The sequence below is a fragment of the Gymnodraco acuticeps genome, unplaced genomic scaffold (assembly GCF_902827175.1).
Source record: "Gymnodraco acuticeps unplaced genomic scaffold, fGymAcu1.1, whole genome shotgun sequence".
Lineage (NCBI taxonomy): Eukaryota > Metazoa > Chordata > Actinopteri > Perciformes > Bathydraconidae > Gymnodraco > Gymnodraco acuticeps.
Window position 1 is genome coordinate 763,646 of NW_022990397.1, and position 17,499 is coordinate 781,144.

Below are 17,499 nucleotides of genomic sequence, written 5' to 3' on the forward strand. Positions count from 1 at the left end.
TGTTACTGTCAATCATGTGCCTTTTAAAGCTCATCTTGTGCCCACATGTACTGTAAACTGTGGCTGCCTCTCATCTCGTCAATCATCCTCTGTCCGTCTTTCCTCTCATCATACTGTATGTTTTCCTGCTGTTTGTTTTAATATGTTCCAAGTTTACAGTATTATTTAGAGGTTGTTAACATTAGTCTTGAACCCTGAAACTACTGGATGCTGCATTAAAGAATAAAACTCTGAAAAGCCAAATCAATCCCAGTTTAAGTGTTAGCCACTTGTCCACAGTTAGATTGAAGGAAATCGATCCCTTATTGCTTTTTAAGTCATCATATTGACGCCGATCATCGATCTCCAATGACATTGTGTAATTGTCTGCCTGACTCTTTGTCGTATTTGAGCTCCTTGCAGATAAAAAAGGGACACGTTTTCTTAATTTGTGACTGACTGGCTACTAATGAAGATGGACTGGTAGATTGAGAGCTTTGCCTTTTTGCTCAGCTCTTTGCAGTAAAGCTTCCACTGCTCCGATTTGGCAGGCCATCTTAAGCTTCATTGTCCCATCACTCGAGAAGAAGACCCCGATACTTGAATAATATGTTTCACAAATTACACCACTTGGGCCCCCAGAAATACACCTGAATGGACAGAATGTTCTCTTGTGCAAATACATTCTTCTCCAAGTGTTCTCATTTATTACATTTTGTTCTGCATGAATGACACCCGTGATAATAGCAGTTACAGTATACCCGCTGAAGTTGCAGTTTTAAACAATTTGTTAATCACACAAAAACTTGATATCATGATAATGATATTCTATCAAGTGTTATACTTCGTGCAGCAGTCAGACTATACAGACCATGCTTGTTGTGCAAAACCACTTCCTGTAAACTCCACTGCTCATGTGCAAAGAAACCTGTAATTTGTTATAATTATATACATTTGTTAACATAACCGGCTCCTACTCTTATGTTCACACTCTTTCTTAAGTACTCCTACTTATTTATGAACACGGTGTACTTGTTCCCGTTTTACTAAGTTGTCTTCAGTCTAGTTTTTCTAGTTCTCCTTTTTATCATAACCTTTGCTGCTGTAACGCCGTCGATTGTTGACCCTGATTTGTATTTACCTTGTTCTCCAGACGTCTTGTTGTTGCCAGCAGCTGCTCCAGATCCTTGTCTCTACAACACAAAAACAAAAAAAATCTCAATTAATTTCTTTTCACTTGACATTATTTTTGTTATTAAAATCCACCCACACGATTTCCAACAATCGTATCTACATGAACACAACACTGCTCTGCGTCCTTCAGTAATTACGCCTCGTCCTCATGATTTTTCCGACATCTACTGTGGGCGAAAAGCTTCACCCTAATTTGCAGCATGCTCTCTGAAGCCGCCACACTTCAGCCCGTGGGGGTCCTGCTCTGACCCCATGCGGCGGGCAGAAGACCCCCTGCAGGCCCTGTGACAGTAAAAACACTGAAAGTCAATGTACAGTAGGCTATATGACTAGGAGAGAAGCGATGCCCCAAGTGTTGTTTGGTACTGTGACAACACAGAGGTCAGAAACATACAACCATGCAACATAGTGACCTATCAGAAATGACCCACAAACTTTATGGTTTAGTGTGGTGGTCATATCAAAGAGTAAAGAAGGGTAAAAAGTGGAAACTAAAATTGCTTCCATGTAGTGTGTTTTATAGATTTTGGTGCATGTAAATGGTCTGCAGAGGCTAAAATCCCTGTTTCTCTCTGAAACACCCCCATTGGACTCCTTTGTTTACTTCTGTAAACACTCACGCTCCTATTGTCTGGCGCTTCAAAACATTGTATGTGACAGGCTAAGGGGCGGGACATAGCTAAACTGTCAGCCAGTCACAACAGAGACGGCGGATATAACTAATCAAATCAAACTTTTTCATATACAAAAGGTGCTACACAAAAGACTCCCATACCAACAGAAGTCATAAACACAGGACTGAATACAATACAAATACAATAATGATAAAGCAAGGAATACAATTCAAAAGGTGTTTTTTTGGTTATCATTATACTCTTATGAAGCAACATTTATCTAAATGTCGACTTTCATTTTCCTGAAGCCATCTATTTTCCACACTTTTTTTACAAACACGATTTCCTCATTAAAGTGCAAATAGGAACTGATCTCCAGAGGAACGACGCACAGTAGTGTTAATGTACGTTTCACACTTATTATCTGCCAGTTTGTCAATGTACACCTAAGCAAGAGTTTCACCTCAAAATTAGATGTCCACTGTCTGATATGAATGTCAAATTGATGATAAAAACGAAAATAGGGTGTTATTAGTTAATGCTTTTAAAAATATATATATTTAGAGATACATTTAAAAATGTCGTTGAGTAAAAAAGGCTATACAGCATGTGATCCCTGCGCGGCTGCAGGGTTCAGCATGTGATCCCTGTGCGGCTGCAGGGTTCAACAAGTGATCCCTGTGCGGCTGCAGGGTTCAGCATGTGATCCCTGTGCGGCTGCAGGGTTCAGCATGTGATCCCTGCGCGGCTGCAGGGTTCAGCAGGTGATCCCTGCTCGGCTGCAGGGTTCAGCATGTGATCCCTGTGCGGCTGCAGGGTTCAGCATGTGATCCCTGTGCGGCTGCAGGGTTCAGCAGGTGATCCCTGCTCGGCTGCAGGGTTCAGCATGTGATCCCTGCGCGGCTGCAGGGTTCAGCAGGTGATCCCTGCGCGGCTGCAGGGTTCAGCAAGTGATCCCTGTGCGGCTGCAGGGTTCAGCAGGTGATCCCTGTGCGGCTGCAGGGTTCAGCAGGTGATCCCTGTGCGGCTGCAGGGTTCAGCAGGTGCTGACAGCATTAGAGGTGTGAAAAAGGGAAGAACAGCGCGTTAGAGAGGAGTACCGGAGTGACACTCCAGCACAATGAGCAGATTAGGAAAATGTATTTGTGGAAACATATTATAGCCCTGCTTTTAACATGCAGCAGAGCAGGAGATATCACAGGGAATGATAAAGGAGCCGGAGGACTGCAAATAAAAAGGGGAGCAGAGATGGATCGAGGAGAGGCATTAAGGAGGAAGGGATGTGGTGAGAAATCACATCGTAAGCGCCTTACTAATCACACGGCATTACGCTGGCACTGGGGACACGAGTTCTGCTGGAAAGATGCATTTTTATGCCGCCTTTTATTAGTCTCCAGTTCCATTTGCATGTTGGCTCAGCAATATATTTGAAAGGAAACTAGGCTATCTGTAAATCTGTGAATGTAAAATGTTTAACACTGTGGCGGGGAAAGGCTTTCCTACAATGATTCGCCACTCTATTACTGTGACAAATATTATTCTCAATCAAGGGAATGAGTCTAAGATATTGAAGTGACTGTTATTTTGAATATATTGATTGTTGTTTTATCTTAATGTGTGCATATGCGTAAATGTGTCTGTTGATTGATATATGCATATTTATACATATTTGTATACATATTGTATTTTGTATTCGGGATTGTTGGAAACGTTATTGCGATCTCTCTGTCTGTACAAACACACAAAAAAAAAAATTGACATTAAAGTTGACTTTGAAAAGAATCCACGTTTTACCACTTCCTGTCCCCTGGGGTGGAAGTCAACGGGTGTCTGAATGTGTTTTTGGTTGCTAGTCTGAAATACTAGTCACAAGCTGAAGAGGTTTTAACGTCAGTAAATACGTTAACGTCAGGTTATCAGGTCCAACATTAGCTACCATTAGCTAAGCGATGGTAACGTGAAGTCATGTGACCGTGTTGTAGTTCCTTTATAGGCTAACGTTAACTTTTTACCTAAAAAAAAAAATCATAAAATTGTGTTTATGTGGTGTGATTATCCTGCTGAACAAAATGTGTAAGTATCATAAATCATAATAATATGTCCTCTTTAAAAAGGAATCAACTGACATCTATGTTGCTTAAAAACCTCACAACCTTGTAGCCTATGTATTAAACAACCAACTGGTCTTTTTAACCTTTAAAACTGAGCCAAGCTAGCTGTTACTCCCTTTTTTCAAGTATTTATTCTAAAGTAAGATCGCTTCATCTTAATCATATATCTCAATATTTGTGGAAGGACTCTTCTGAATGTAGGCAGTAAAGCTAATCAGCACATTTTCCAAACTATAGAATTATTATGTTTAAGTTTAATGGCATTTCAAGCCTCTAAACATATTTGACTGCACACTGGAAGCTTAATATCGCTTCTTACTTTCTTCTAGTTTCTTTATTTCTCCTCCAGAGCGAAGCATGCAGTTGGTCATTTATCTTCCCAATGCTTGTAAGTACATGTTAACTGCAGAGGGAGGTATTGATCCTGATCTCTTCTCTTCATCGCCTCTTCCTTATTCAATACAGAATAAAATAATCATCACAGCCCCCCCGCCCAGCTTGTGCATACGTAGCCTACAGCTTGTCTCGCAGCCAGCAATAAACTGTGCAGGGCGATGATAAGGAGAGTGACACTGTAATTTCATTAATCATTGGATGTGAGCGCGCACACACACGGCCAGGTTTGACTTGACAAACATTGATTGTGCCTCGAGCCTTCAAACTCCTCCACCTTAGACCGAAATCACAAACATGACAAAACATTTAATTAACAATGTCAATTTTAACTCACTTTCTGGGAGTTTTCATTCCCACAGAGTCTCATTTAAATTGTGTGCACATGCTGGATGTCTGTGCTGAGTTTGTGGCAGTGACAGTGTCGGGCTTTAGAGTTCTTGCGCTCGTCCTCTCCGCTGAATCCCACCTGCTCTGTGGTTGTGGCTCTGAAGATAAATGGGCCACCGAGGCGGTCCAAAGACCGGCCTGGGGACATCAATTATAACTGGGAGAGCGAACGCATAATTAATTAGCAATGGGCTGATATGGAGGAGCAGCAGGATCATTTGATGCCATCAGCTTTTTAGCTGAACACTGGTTTGCAACAAATTCCATACATATTCACCTCATTTACTTTGAGACTTCTAGGAAAAAAGGTTTTGGGATTTCTGTACTCATCCCATTACATTGCTGTCGGGGAATGGAAACGTTTGCTTGGTTTGGACATTAAACTAGTAATTGCCTTGGTGAGAGAGGGCAACACATTACAAGACATTTCACTCCTAAAAAGCCTCTCTGGTTCCCATACAGTGTCAACAATGTGAGAAAAGACACTTGCAACCGAGATGTTTATTAAGAAAAGAGATACAGAAGAGGTTGGTTGAGAAGAGGCGGGATTGTCTGTTCTACAGAGAGAATAGAGTGGTACAGTGATGACGTATTTTTGTAGGCCGACCCTGAAGGCAGCATCACAGGGCTCCTGTGACAAATGGGATTTTCCCATTGGATTTTGTTATATTGCAGAAAATAGTCTTTGTAGCAAACAAACATTTATGATAATCACATGTTTTGTTCAGCAAGATAATCTCCATTTATTAACGTCTATATGATTTCTTAAGTAAAAAGCTAACGTTAGTGTTGTGTCAAATGATCATATAATCATATATAATCATATATATTATGTCTTATACTCTGATTGCCTTTTACTCTGTTCAATTGTATTTGTATCTCATGTGTGTGAAAAATAGACATAGCTCTGGAGACCACTGCAGCATTATCAGTTTCTCTGGTTTGACTATTTATGGGTATGTGTTTGAGCAGAATTAACATTTGTTTTATTTGTATTCTATAAACTACTGACAACGTTCCTCTGTGTTGGATTTCAACAAACACTGAGATGTTATGGCTGCCATAGATGTAGAGATTGAGATTTAAGAATAATTAGGAGCGGTCTCCATTTTGTCAGAGCTTTATGTTTAGAATGGACATTCCACAAGTGTAAAATGTGGATTAGCTAATGGATAAGGACTGGAGGGTTTCATGGTTTACTGTTGGGAATGTTTAGATAATGTCATAGAGAAGTTATGGGTCGGATTAGCAGGCTGCTTTCTTTATTCCATATAGTGGGACTGAGCTGTGTGCGGGGTGCAGAATCTCTTAATCCTCATGAGGATGAAGTTGCTCTGTTTCTACTATTGTATTTGGACTTTCTTTATTGCTTCATTAAATATAACAAAAGAAACACTTGTTTATTAATCATTTATCAGTTTCTCTTAAGGGAATTAAAATGTCCAACACAGTTAGGCTATAAAGGATATTACAGCAGGGTCACATGACTTAACGTCACCACCGCTAAGCTAAAGGCGGCTAACGTTGGGAGTGATGACGTTTAGTAGACACTTAAGACGCAGTTTATAAATTCACCAGCGGGGTATTTACTGACGTATTTTATGTTGTAGAACAAACCGTCAAAATATCTTCAGCTTGTGCTAACCACAGACCTTATTTCAGGCTTCTATGCTGAGTTAGGGCTGCTCAATTAATCGTATTTTAATCGCAATAAGATTTTGGCTTGCAACGATTATGAAAACAACATAATCGAAATAAAACGATTATTATTATTATTTATTTATTTTTTGTATTGGTTTTTCAGTTGAATTATACTTAAAGTTCAGGGTAATTAAATGGATGTTTTCAAAGTATGGATAATCGTTTTTAATAATCGTGATATCAATTATTGACCCAAATAATCGAGATTATGATTTTTGCCATAATCGAGCAGCCCTATGCTGAGTCATTTACTCAGTCATTTACGTTTTTTTAGGACTCATTCCTGCACCACTCTATAGGAGCAGGTGAACTTGGGTAATACTTCCTATAGTGTCCATGCACTTGTTTGTCTTTGCAGTGAAATATGCAAAATAAAATAGCTTGTATTTTGAACAAAATGTCATTTTTATTATTCCATCTTGAAGAAATGTAAAAGTGACGCACTGGGAAGTTGGCGCTTTAGCAAATATTGGCAAAGAGAATCGTTTTCATTAAGGTAGCGTGTATCTGGAGACTTTGCAAAGGTTCCCCGTTCGGTCAGAAGGGTTTCCGTGCCAAAGAGCCCAAGAGTCGAGAAGGCATCGTTCTCTGTGTCCTCTTTTTCTGAGCCTCTCTCATTCTGCATTATTAATCCAATGCTTTCAATGAATTTCAAACAGCGCTTTGATGCACGGGGAGAGAGGAGGGGGGTTCCTGCAAGCTCAAAACAACCCTGCCTTTTGGAGAGAAATGTCTAATTTAAGGTTATTCTTTGATGAAATCCAGAAAAAACACGTTCAATTTAACTCATACGACACTTCACCTGTCGAACATGTCAGAATGATACCTGTGCTGTCTTTTCTTATTCGTCTGTCAGGAAAAAGTTATCAACCTGCTTTGTGGTTTCACATTACAGTCACACAGCTGAGCTCTCTTCCTGCCCCCTGCAGCTCCAAACAAATATCAGGCAGCCAGATAAGAGCACAGTTTTGTTCCTCCCTGTAACTAATCCCAGTTCAAAGAGAAGAGCTCAGGCTCTGTATCAGACTCGTGTAATGGCCATGAAATGAACTGCTGCCTGCTTTACAACGTGGAAGCTCAGGGTCGGGAGGGTTACGTCAAGATTGTGTCCCGTTACGATTTCCTTTTCCGTTACTTTTGGATAACTTCATTATCAAATGCAAAGCAAAACATACAAGAGAAAATAAATATCAATAAGATGTTTTCTTTCATGAAGCATATTCAGGCAGTAGTCTATACGCCATGAAACACATGAGCACATAGTACAGTTTAAAAAAGCAGAAATCAAATCTGAGCTGACAGAATATGCTATTTTTAGTTTGACTAACATTGTAATTCTGCTAGTAATCCTCAATTATTAGAAATGTAACAGTACTCTGATTACGTCTTTTTTATGGAACTGTAATGGAATACAAGTAACCTTTTTTGTATCCTAATAATGACCTGTTACATGCAATCTGTTACCTCCTAATCCTGTCCCTCTAAAAAAACAGTTTCTCCACTCTCACACTACATCAACTCTCTTCATAAACAAAACTCCTCCTCAAGCTCATATCATGTTTGCCTTTTCAGATATAACGTTAAAGAAACATTGCAGCCCTGTTGCAAAAAATATATAAATATTATATTACACGCAGAAACCAGCTGAAAGGCTATACTGTATGGGCTTTGCATCATTTAAACATTCCCACGGGCGAGAAGATTCAGGGGCATTAAAAAAAACGCGTGGTTTACTTTGTATGGACCTCATGTTCAGATCTCTGATAAATTCATACCTGAACCTTTCTCATATTTTAGTTCTTAGTAAATACCACGGCATACTTCTGTTCATCATTTATGTGTGTTATTTAGGTTTTATGTAAATGGTCTCAGATTTCAGACAGAGGGTGAAAAGACAGGCAGTATGAGAAAAATAAAGAGCTTTTTGAACATTAAAGCATGGAGACATGTCCCTGGACCTGACAATGAGCAGAATATGTCCTCTTGTTATGAAGCAGCACAGAGGCAAGTGTGTGATGTTGTGCAACAATTCAAAGGCCAAAATGTGACGAATTGCATCGTCTGAATTCATATAATCGATGTTGTTATAGTAGTACTGATTTGTTGGCCCATTGTATGTTAGTCATACAATATGTTTGAATGTCCGTTAGAACTGAAGCATTGTGCCTCATGTCTTGGTAGCTAAACTTTAATCAGGAATGACGGAGACATTTATCCTCTTCACAAAGTGGAAAAGTGAGCCCCATGTTTTCCCAAATGCATTTGAAGAGAGGTTCAGGGAAAATCTAATCTTCTCTAACTTCAAGAAAAAAAGTATGTCTCCGCGGGGTTTAACAGGCCCCAATTTGGCTTAAATAAATAAACAATAAGTGACTTGGGGTGATTTTGTTTATGGCGCGAGAGCTCGGCTCAGAGCAGAGGTGATGAGAAACTATAAACACAACATCACCGAGGGCAGCGGAGGGAGGAGAAACCATTACAGCCGAGCAGCTCCTAAACTGCAATAACAGCGGCTCCTGAGTGAGATTACCGAGGGGGGGGGAAGAGGCTATCCTCACTCTGCAGATACACACACACACACACACACACACACACACACACACACACACACACACACACACACACACACACACACACACACACACACACACACACACACACACACACACACACACACACACACACACACACACACACACACACACACACACACACACACACACACACACACACACACACACACACACACACACACACACACACACACACACACACACACACACACACACACACACACACACACACACACACACACACACACACACACACACCTCTGGTTACATCTGGGTATACACAAAGAAAAAGACGAGGACCCAATCAAGCGAGGGAAAAACAGCAATTAGGTGACGCTGACGAGGGAGATGCAGAACACAGAGATTCATATTGTGCGTCTCAATAATCATTAGCCGACTCAGAGGGACACAAGGTCAACAAGCAGTGTTTTGGTGTGTGTGGGTGTGTTTGCCTTTAGGTGAAATACACACACAAACAGCTACTGCATACTGCCAGCAAACTCCAGAGTGGCTGCATCACATATTGTGCTTCCAGGCTTTCAATTAGGATACTTCAAGGAGAAAACATAAACACACAGACACACACATATAGAAACACACACATATGCATGCAGACATGAATATAGGCACACACACACAAACAGAGGAAAAGGGGGCACCAGCGTTTGTACTGTCTTAGGAAATTGTCCTATTTTAACATTGACAAAACCATGATGATTATGTTTTATCGAGTCAATTCTGTCTTTTTCACTAATGTCATGGTTTGGTAACCTGACTTTAAAGAGCAGAAACTCTCTGAGTCAGATCGTAAAGTGGTCCAGCAGACTGATTGGTGAGTCACAGCTAAACCTGGAGACCCTGTACCTCAGGCAGTTACAGCGGTTATCCAGCTCCATATTAGACGATGACTCCCACCCTCTGCACTCAGAATTCAAGCTTCTTCCTTCGGGCCGGAGGTTACTTGTCCCAAGGAGTAGAACGAAGCGGTATAAAAACAGTTTTATCCCAGCAGCTATTGCACAAATTAACACATCATAGGAGCGTCACACAGATGCCTATTTTTTATTTATTTATTTAATTGTGAATTTTGAATGTCCATGTTTGTACTAGTGTGTTCCTTCTTAAAATGTTTTTTAAATATTTTTGAGATTTGGTTGAGCAGGGTATACTTGTACTTTTACTAGTCCTTTGTTAGAGATGTGTCTGTTGTTTGTGTTTGTTTTTAGTGTCAGGATGGAACCCTTGTCTTTTTCTCTGCAAACAGAATCTACCTACGGGTACAAATAAATAACCTGAACCTGAACCTGAACCTGAACCTGATGTAAATATGTTTAATCTCAGATAAGGCACATCCGTTGGGGGAGATTCTTTAAAAACATCCTCCTCCTTTCATTCTGCTGAGAGCGAGTCTTTATTTGCATCGCTCACATCCTAACTCGGTTGCAGAAGGAGACGCCCGAGGCAAGCGCTTCGAGTTTGGGATTATCGAAGATGACGCTCATTAAATTCCAGGTGTTCAGAAGATTTCTAATTCAATGGCTGTCAAGATGAATGTGCATTCAAATATCAGGTCTGCACTCTCAAATGTCAATGTGGTTACACCTTGATAAAATGCCACAGGAGGAGCTGTATGCTCTTTTACATTAAGAACGGATATATTTATGTTTCCCCAATTTTCTTTAAAATAATTTACTGTATTTATAATGTCGTTTGACTTTAATTTACTGACATGCACAAAATAACCAAGATAGATTCATTGTGTTTGCGTGTACTCATCAAATAAATGTATGGTAAAGGTATGGTTTAACCTACTGGAAATATGTGTTTCGCTTAGATGAGAAGACCCTCACTAGTGCATAGATTCAACAGACGTGTTCTGATAGGCAGTTTGTGTTATCCATTACTCATGCTAAGCTAACTGGCTGCTGGCAAAACAAAGTGTATTTACTGTAGTCGTGTGTGATACATGAATTCTATGAGAGGTCACCATGTGGATAAGATTTGATGCGATGGGATTCAATAAAATATGATGCCATACGATACAATATGTTTCAATTCAATATGATACGATACTATTTTATACTACACGCTTGATTACGAAATGACCATTCCATACGATTCTAAATGATTGGTTACGATAATACTTCATTATCAGATCAAGTCTGAAATGTTTCACAGCAGCTCCATTTGCAACATCAACAAGGACAAATACTAAGAATAGATACAAGCAAGCAGCATACAACACACTAATTAAAATCACTGAAGACAATATGTTCTACCCTTGAATGTAGCGTAACTTCAGTATGGAGGAAGCTGCTCTGCTGAATTCCTGCACGGTGAAACACAGTTTGTCTTTTGATCCTCTAACCTCACTCTCATCCTGCCTCTTCAGCTCTTCAGATATCAGCCTGCTCATCCTCACCGTGCAGGCAGTGGGAGTGTGTGTGAGTGTGTGTGTATGTGTGCTCTTTACTACAAGAGTTGTGCGCAGACCACTCATCTGTATGAGCTCCATTGGCAGTTACATAAACCATACTGTCATAAAAAGCTACAGGGCATACTGAAACCCTGCCAAATCAGTGCTGGGTCAATAACTCGCTGCTGCATATTTATTTAGGATTGTCTTCCCTTTGTTGGGCAGCCAGTTCACATCTGGGTAAAAGTGAAGAGGAAGTGGGTGGATCGTACTGTTGCAGTGCAGCACAGAGGTCAGTAATTACCATGAAACATAATTACTGCCTCTCCCTGGGACATATCTCCTCTGAGTAGACAGACAGTTATTTGACCACAGTAATTAGAACATAAAGAAAACGATTTGAAAGGCAAATAAAAGCAGGAATTAAGGTTGAAATGCATCCAAGATCCTAGGTCACAAATGCACCCCTGCAGTGATGCTATTTACTGTTACTAATGCTTGATATGCTATAGAGCTCTCAAGGATTTTCCACTGTCTGTTCAGCTAAAAGAGAGGTGCAGGAATTAGTTCTAAAACCTGGAGATTAGTCGGCATTTTACCCTTTCATGTTCCCTTGTTTCTAAGTCAATGGTTTCTGAATGTGCTGTATTTCCTTTATAGTGTTAACGTTAGCTTTTTACTTCAAAAATCATAAAGTGGTGTCTAAACGTTTGTGGAGATTATCCTGCTGAACAAACAATTAATTATCATAAACGATTGTTTGCCACAGAGATTATTTTCTGTAATAATCCAAAATCTAATGGAGAAATCCCATTGGATTTTTGTCGAGGGAGAACATGAGATGCTAACTTCCAGGTCGGTTAACAAAAATACGTCTACGTTTATATTAAAGGAATAAGACATTGTTTTAACACAAGGGCTACTTTTGGTCTCCGTTCAAATGCGTTCATTGGTATCTTTTACCACCTAGAAGTCAGATTCAGACGGGGTGTTTCTCCGCAGAGGAGGCAAGAAGCGCGAGTCAGCAAGGAGACAGCAACCACAGCTAATGTGCTTGACATGGACGTCAGCTGTTTGACTGGCGACACTCGGACAATGGCTCAGTATTGCCCGGCGAACCAGAGAAACTCAGCTGCACACTTTCCACTTCCTGTGTGGCAGGCTGGAGTCCTGAGGTGACACTGCTGAGGCGGACCGCTGTCAGGTCCTGACGTTTAAGAAAACACTTTCTGTTTTAACTATATGTTTGCAGTTGCAGCCACTGTTGTCTTTCTGCAGGCACCTCCACACAGAGCCTTGTCAGTATGTGAGACATACACTGGATTACTTCCTTTGTATTCCTCTGAGGTTAAAGGCTTTTGGTAAAATTATGAGTCTAAGCGAAAAGCAGGCCAGCTGTCATGCAACCAAGGCGCCGTCCACAGAAAAGCTGTGATCAAACCGCTCACACTGACTCACAAACTTCTCTTTTTTTTTCTTTAATCTAACATTTTATTTTGGGGGGATTTTTGCAATGCTGCAGTAAAAACTCTCTGCTCACATAATGCGGGCGAAATCAAGCCAAAAAGTACTAATGCCTTCATGCCCCAGAAAAGGCTGCAAGCTACAACTGATGTCTGGAATCAAAAAATCATTATTTTTGTATGCAGCTGCTGCTTTGGTAAAAAAAAGACTTTGATTCAAAGCAAGGGAAGGGAGGAGGGAGAGGATGGAGAAGAAATACATCACAGCTCCTCTTCAAATTATTTCTTCAAACTCCAGTGTGTTACCCGACTTAATGAGCCTTGAAATTGGCGAGATTACATTTTTCTGTGTTGCTTTCATTAGTGCGGGTGTCGCCAATCTCGGGATTGGTTTCCTCACTTTGGGATTGTGCAGTGCGCTGCCGAAGAGCGTGTTGCGATGATGAATCGAGCAACAAACTAAGCAGAAGGCCGGTAAATAGACGAGGGAGTTCCCAGTGATCAGGCGGTCCAATCTGCGGGCTGATTTACAGAAGCTGTGCAGTGGGTTAAAGAACATTTAATCATTGTGAGAACGAGCATCTGTTTTTCGATTAAATCGCAGTATCCGCCAATGAGTTGAGATACCAACACTTGTTTTTACAGCAAGCTCTGTTTGTTCAACAATGAACAGAAAATAGAGATTTCAGTTCAATTGAAGGATTTCAAATAATCTTTTGGGCAAAAGGCTTATTTCCAATTCAAGTCACGTCGTGTCACGTGACTTGAATTTTGAATTGAGCCGTCCCTTATACTATCTCTTTACGTCTTTCTGCCAACAGGGTAACACCCCTCCTGGCATGGTCCTTGGAAGATGCGGCAGTGTTTTTGTTTTTTTCGTCACAGGAACGCGCTTTGCTGGCGGCGAGAAGAATCCCACCAGACTCCTTCGCCCCTCCAACAGAGGGGTGTCCTTGTCCTTTTGCCTTTTCGTCATTTCAAGCGATAGAAACTCTCGATCTTCTCTTGAATTATTTATTTTTTTGGACGCCCTCGGCTCGAGTTCAAATCACGCCAAAACGCCCCCTGGCGGAAACGCTGGTTGAGAGGCAACCAATGATCAGTCATTAGCACATTTTAACCAAAAAAGCCGCAAAAGGTTTAATACTCAATCCTGATTGGTCAATTTTGACATTCTAGAGGTCTGATAGTTTTACAGAACGTTGCTAAGGAGAGCATACCGCTAAGGACGCTCCGATTAGACACTATATCTGCAGTCATGTCCATTTAACGTCTGTTTTGGACAACAAACATTAGTATCCTCCATCAGACTTTAGAAATATGAAATTCTATATTTTTAGAAAGCGGGATATTTTGGATTCATGACGGCTAAACTGTTCCCAGTATAGAAAAGAAAAAGAGAACAAGAGAAGGAAAAAGGTTAAAAGCTGGAGGTCAAAGAAATCATCAGAAGAAGACAGACAGGAAGTAAACACTAACGGGAACACAGTATGGGCTCTGGCAGTGTTTAAAGACTGGTTAATGGTAAAGTCCACGTACTTCCAGCCGTTGGGACACAATAAACCATTTTTTTTAAGCGTTACATTTTCTGAAGTAATGTGAATACGTCCTTTTGGTATCCTTATTACGTAATCCTTTTACATGTCATCTGTTATTCCCAAAGCCTGATGACGTGAACGAGAAAATCAATATTGTGGATCCCGAAAGCTTCTTAGTTTGTTTATCTGTAGTGGCTGATTCATAAGCACGGCTGGCATAATGCGATGATTGAAGTTTTGGCTTCGGTTGCTTCATCTGGCTCAGCAACTCTCACCATTTATGGACCGGAGCGCTAAGACCAGAGGGACTGGGCTTGTTGGCTTGGTTTCTCTTATGCCAATCGCTCAACGGCTGCAAAGGGGGGTCCACGTGATGTGTTCGCGATACGTAAAAAGGCGACCCAGATCCACTCTGCTTTTGTGGGCCAAGCAGCAGGAGAGTAGCTTCGCAAATGAACCCAAAAGAGCAAGGTGTTTAAATTAAGCCCCTCATTATGAGGAATGATGAATCTGTCTGAGCTTGTGCCGTCCCACCGGAGACCGTGGAGTCGAAACATCTCATTGAACAACTTCCCAGGGAGGAGAGAGCCAGGTATTTGATGTAATGTGAGAAATTCATAGTCCATGCCCAGTGGGTTCCTAAATGCCGCACAGTTTGAGGCTTAGTAATTTCAATCAAATTGGAGTGGTGGAAGGGAAATGAAGGGAGAGGAATTGGGGAACAGATTTAATATAACTGCTCGTTCGTTTCTGGGGTTATTTTAAGACTTGGCAGCTTGCAGAGTCCAAGAGTTCCCTGCCACACTCGATGGTCATTAAGAATTTAAAAAGGCAGAAGTAGGACAGAGACAATTGAAGCAGAAAGAACATAAGGCCTCTTCTTCTTCCCCTTCGTTCTTTTCTTAAAGCATTGGGCAGAGACAAATGAGTGGCTTGTCTTTTCAGTTAGAGGAGAAAAAGTGAAACTCCAGCTCAGGAGTCAAAAGCATTGGTTCAACAAGGAAACTAACTAAAAGCTGCAGGAAGCATCAGACCGTAACTCCATCTCTTCCTTTAGGCACAGGTGGACCATAGTACATTTAACCAAGACCTGTACTTGAGTACCATTTCATGCTACTTCTACCTCACTAAATTATGGAAGCCAATATTGTTCTTTTTACTTAGACGACTTAGATGTATTTTGTGCCTCTACTATGACTTTAATCTTCTGACATGTCTGCATGTTTTAATGTTCAAAAAGGTCTTTATTTTACGCAAACTTGCATTTCCCCATAACGATGTTGTTTAACAACCGGCGTAAACAGACGAGCAGTGAGCGTGCGATGTCCTGTTCAGATGACGTCAAATCCAACGGGATGCCATAAATAAGTTACACAGAATCACACTACACACCTACGCAATGATTACATTCAGGCAGACTGTAGAATACAACCTCTTTGGACAATTGATATACTTATTGAAAACAAGCTACAAAATGTAATACCTTGGAAAATGCCCTTTAATACTTTTTAATAGCCTTCATTTTCGCTAAATTGATTTATTAACTTTTAATACTTTTTAAGACCCCGCGGACACCCTGCCCTCTGTCTGAAACCAGAGCCCAGTCTGCTCTGATTGGTTAGCTGGCCGGCTCTGTTTTGATTAGTCAACTGCTTAGAGATGTCCTGCCCCTTAGCCTATCACGTACAATGTGGTGGTGCACTGGCCAATAGAAGCCCAAGTGTTGCATAGTGATGTCACTTTGATCAAGAAGTAAACAAAGGAGTCCAATGGAGTGTTGGTAAAAAGGGAACACAGGGATTTTAGGTGACAATATTATTTGACCTATTTTACAAAAACAAAAATAACTGGCTCCAACAACTTTAGTTTGTTATTATAAGCTAATACAAAATATAAATAGACCAATAAATACAAATACAATTATAGGCGAAGATATCCCGCAGCAGTATACTGTATACTTCTTCTAGATATCTCTTCCATTAAGGACTATGCTGAACTAATCAAACCCTTCAACATAATTTGCCTTTGAGCGTCTCCTCTCATGTGCAAATGTGTTTTCTGAGGCACTGTCTTGTGAAACAATTCCACAAAAGCTGCAGTGGATTTCTAGTGACATCTGCAGAGGGCATGTGTTTGCTTCTGGCGTGTACTGCTCAGACGAGAGCAGTTCGTGACAGAGTAGCTTTTAGGGAAAGACGATGATAGAAAAGAGCTGCGGGACATAAGGGTCCTGCAGGAATTAGAAAGAAAGTTTTGCTGATCTTACTCAGGGCGAAACGTTTTTTAATATTAGATCATCATCTGTCCAAAAACACACCGTTTATTAAGAGATTAAGCGTTAGTCTCAATAAGCAAAACATGTGGACGTTTTAATGTAAGGATCCAGATGCAAAGCGTAGTAGGCTACTGTCTTCTTCTGCTGCTCCCGTTAGTGTTTACTTCCTGTCTGTCTTCTTCTGCTGTTCCCGTTCGTGTTTACTTCCTGTCTGTCTGAATCCAAGGTTTTGTGTTTTCCTCAAATATAAAAATAAAGATTCAAAAAGTATTCTGTGTTTTCTGATGGGTGAAATCCAATTGTTGTTGTCCACAGATGACGTTAAATTGACCAGACTTCTTTCTGCGGATACAATAGTCCCTTGGTCTGAGTTATCGAAAAATAGCGGTCCGTATTGACCAATCAGAAACGTGTATTCCACTAAGCCATGCCAAATACATTTTGGTTACCAATATTCTGGGGTATAAATCAATTCGAGTGTCACGATGGGTCGACAGACGTTCATTGTCAGTTCATGTCCACTTTTCATTTAATCTATATTTCAGCTCGATGCCAGCTTCTACAAATCATCCTCAGTGCCAAAGCGTGTCCATTACTCTAACATCCAAAGAGACAAAATGTTAACTTTGAGCAGCAGGTTTTCTTTTCCACATGAGCTCTTTTAGAAACGAGCACAGCAGTTAAGCTCCATTAAGTCCATAATGGGAAGAGCAGAGAAAACCATTAATAAAACCACAGTGTTATATCCTAACCGGCGCTGCAGTGTTGCAGAAAGCCCATGCTAATGTCCCGAGCTTCTCTGTAAGGAGTCATATAAAAAGATTCATCCCACAAAACATATTTATATCAATT

At 40.7% G+C, this 17,499-nt stretch overlaps 1 protein-coding gene across 1 annotated transcript in view; it reads right to left on the reverse strand.

Moving 5' to 3' along the window:
* Window positions 1-17,499, reverse strand: part of pcp4b (Purkinje cell protein 4b) — a 118,274-nt gene that overhangs the window by 13,845 nt on the left and 86,930 nt on the right. Inside the window, exon 2 of the mRNA XM_034224603.1 lies at window positions 1,121-1,172. Coding sequence (XP_034080494.1) covers window positions 1,121-1,172 — 52 coding nt within the window. The remainder of the gene's footprint in view (window positions 1-1,120; window positions 1,173-17,499) is intronic.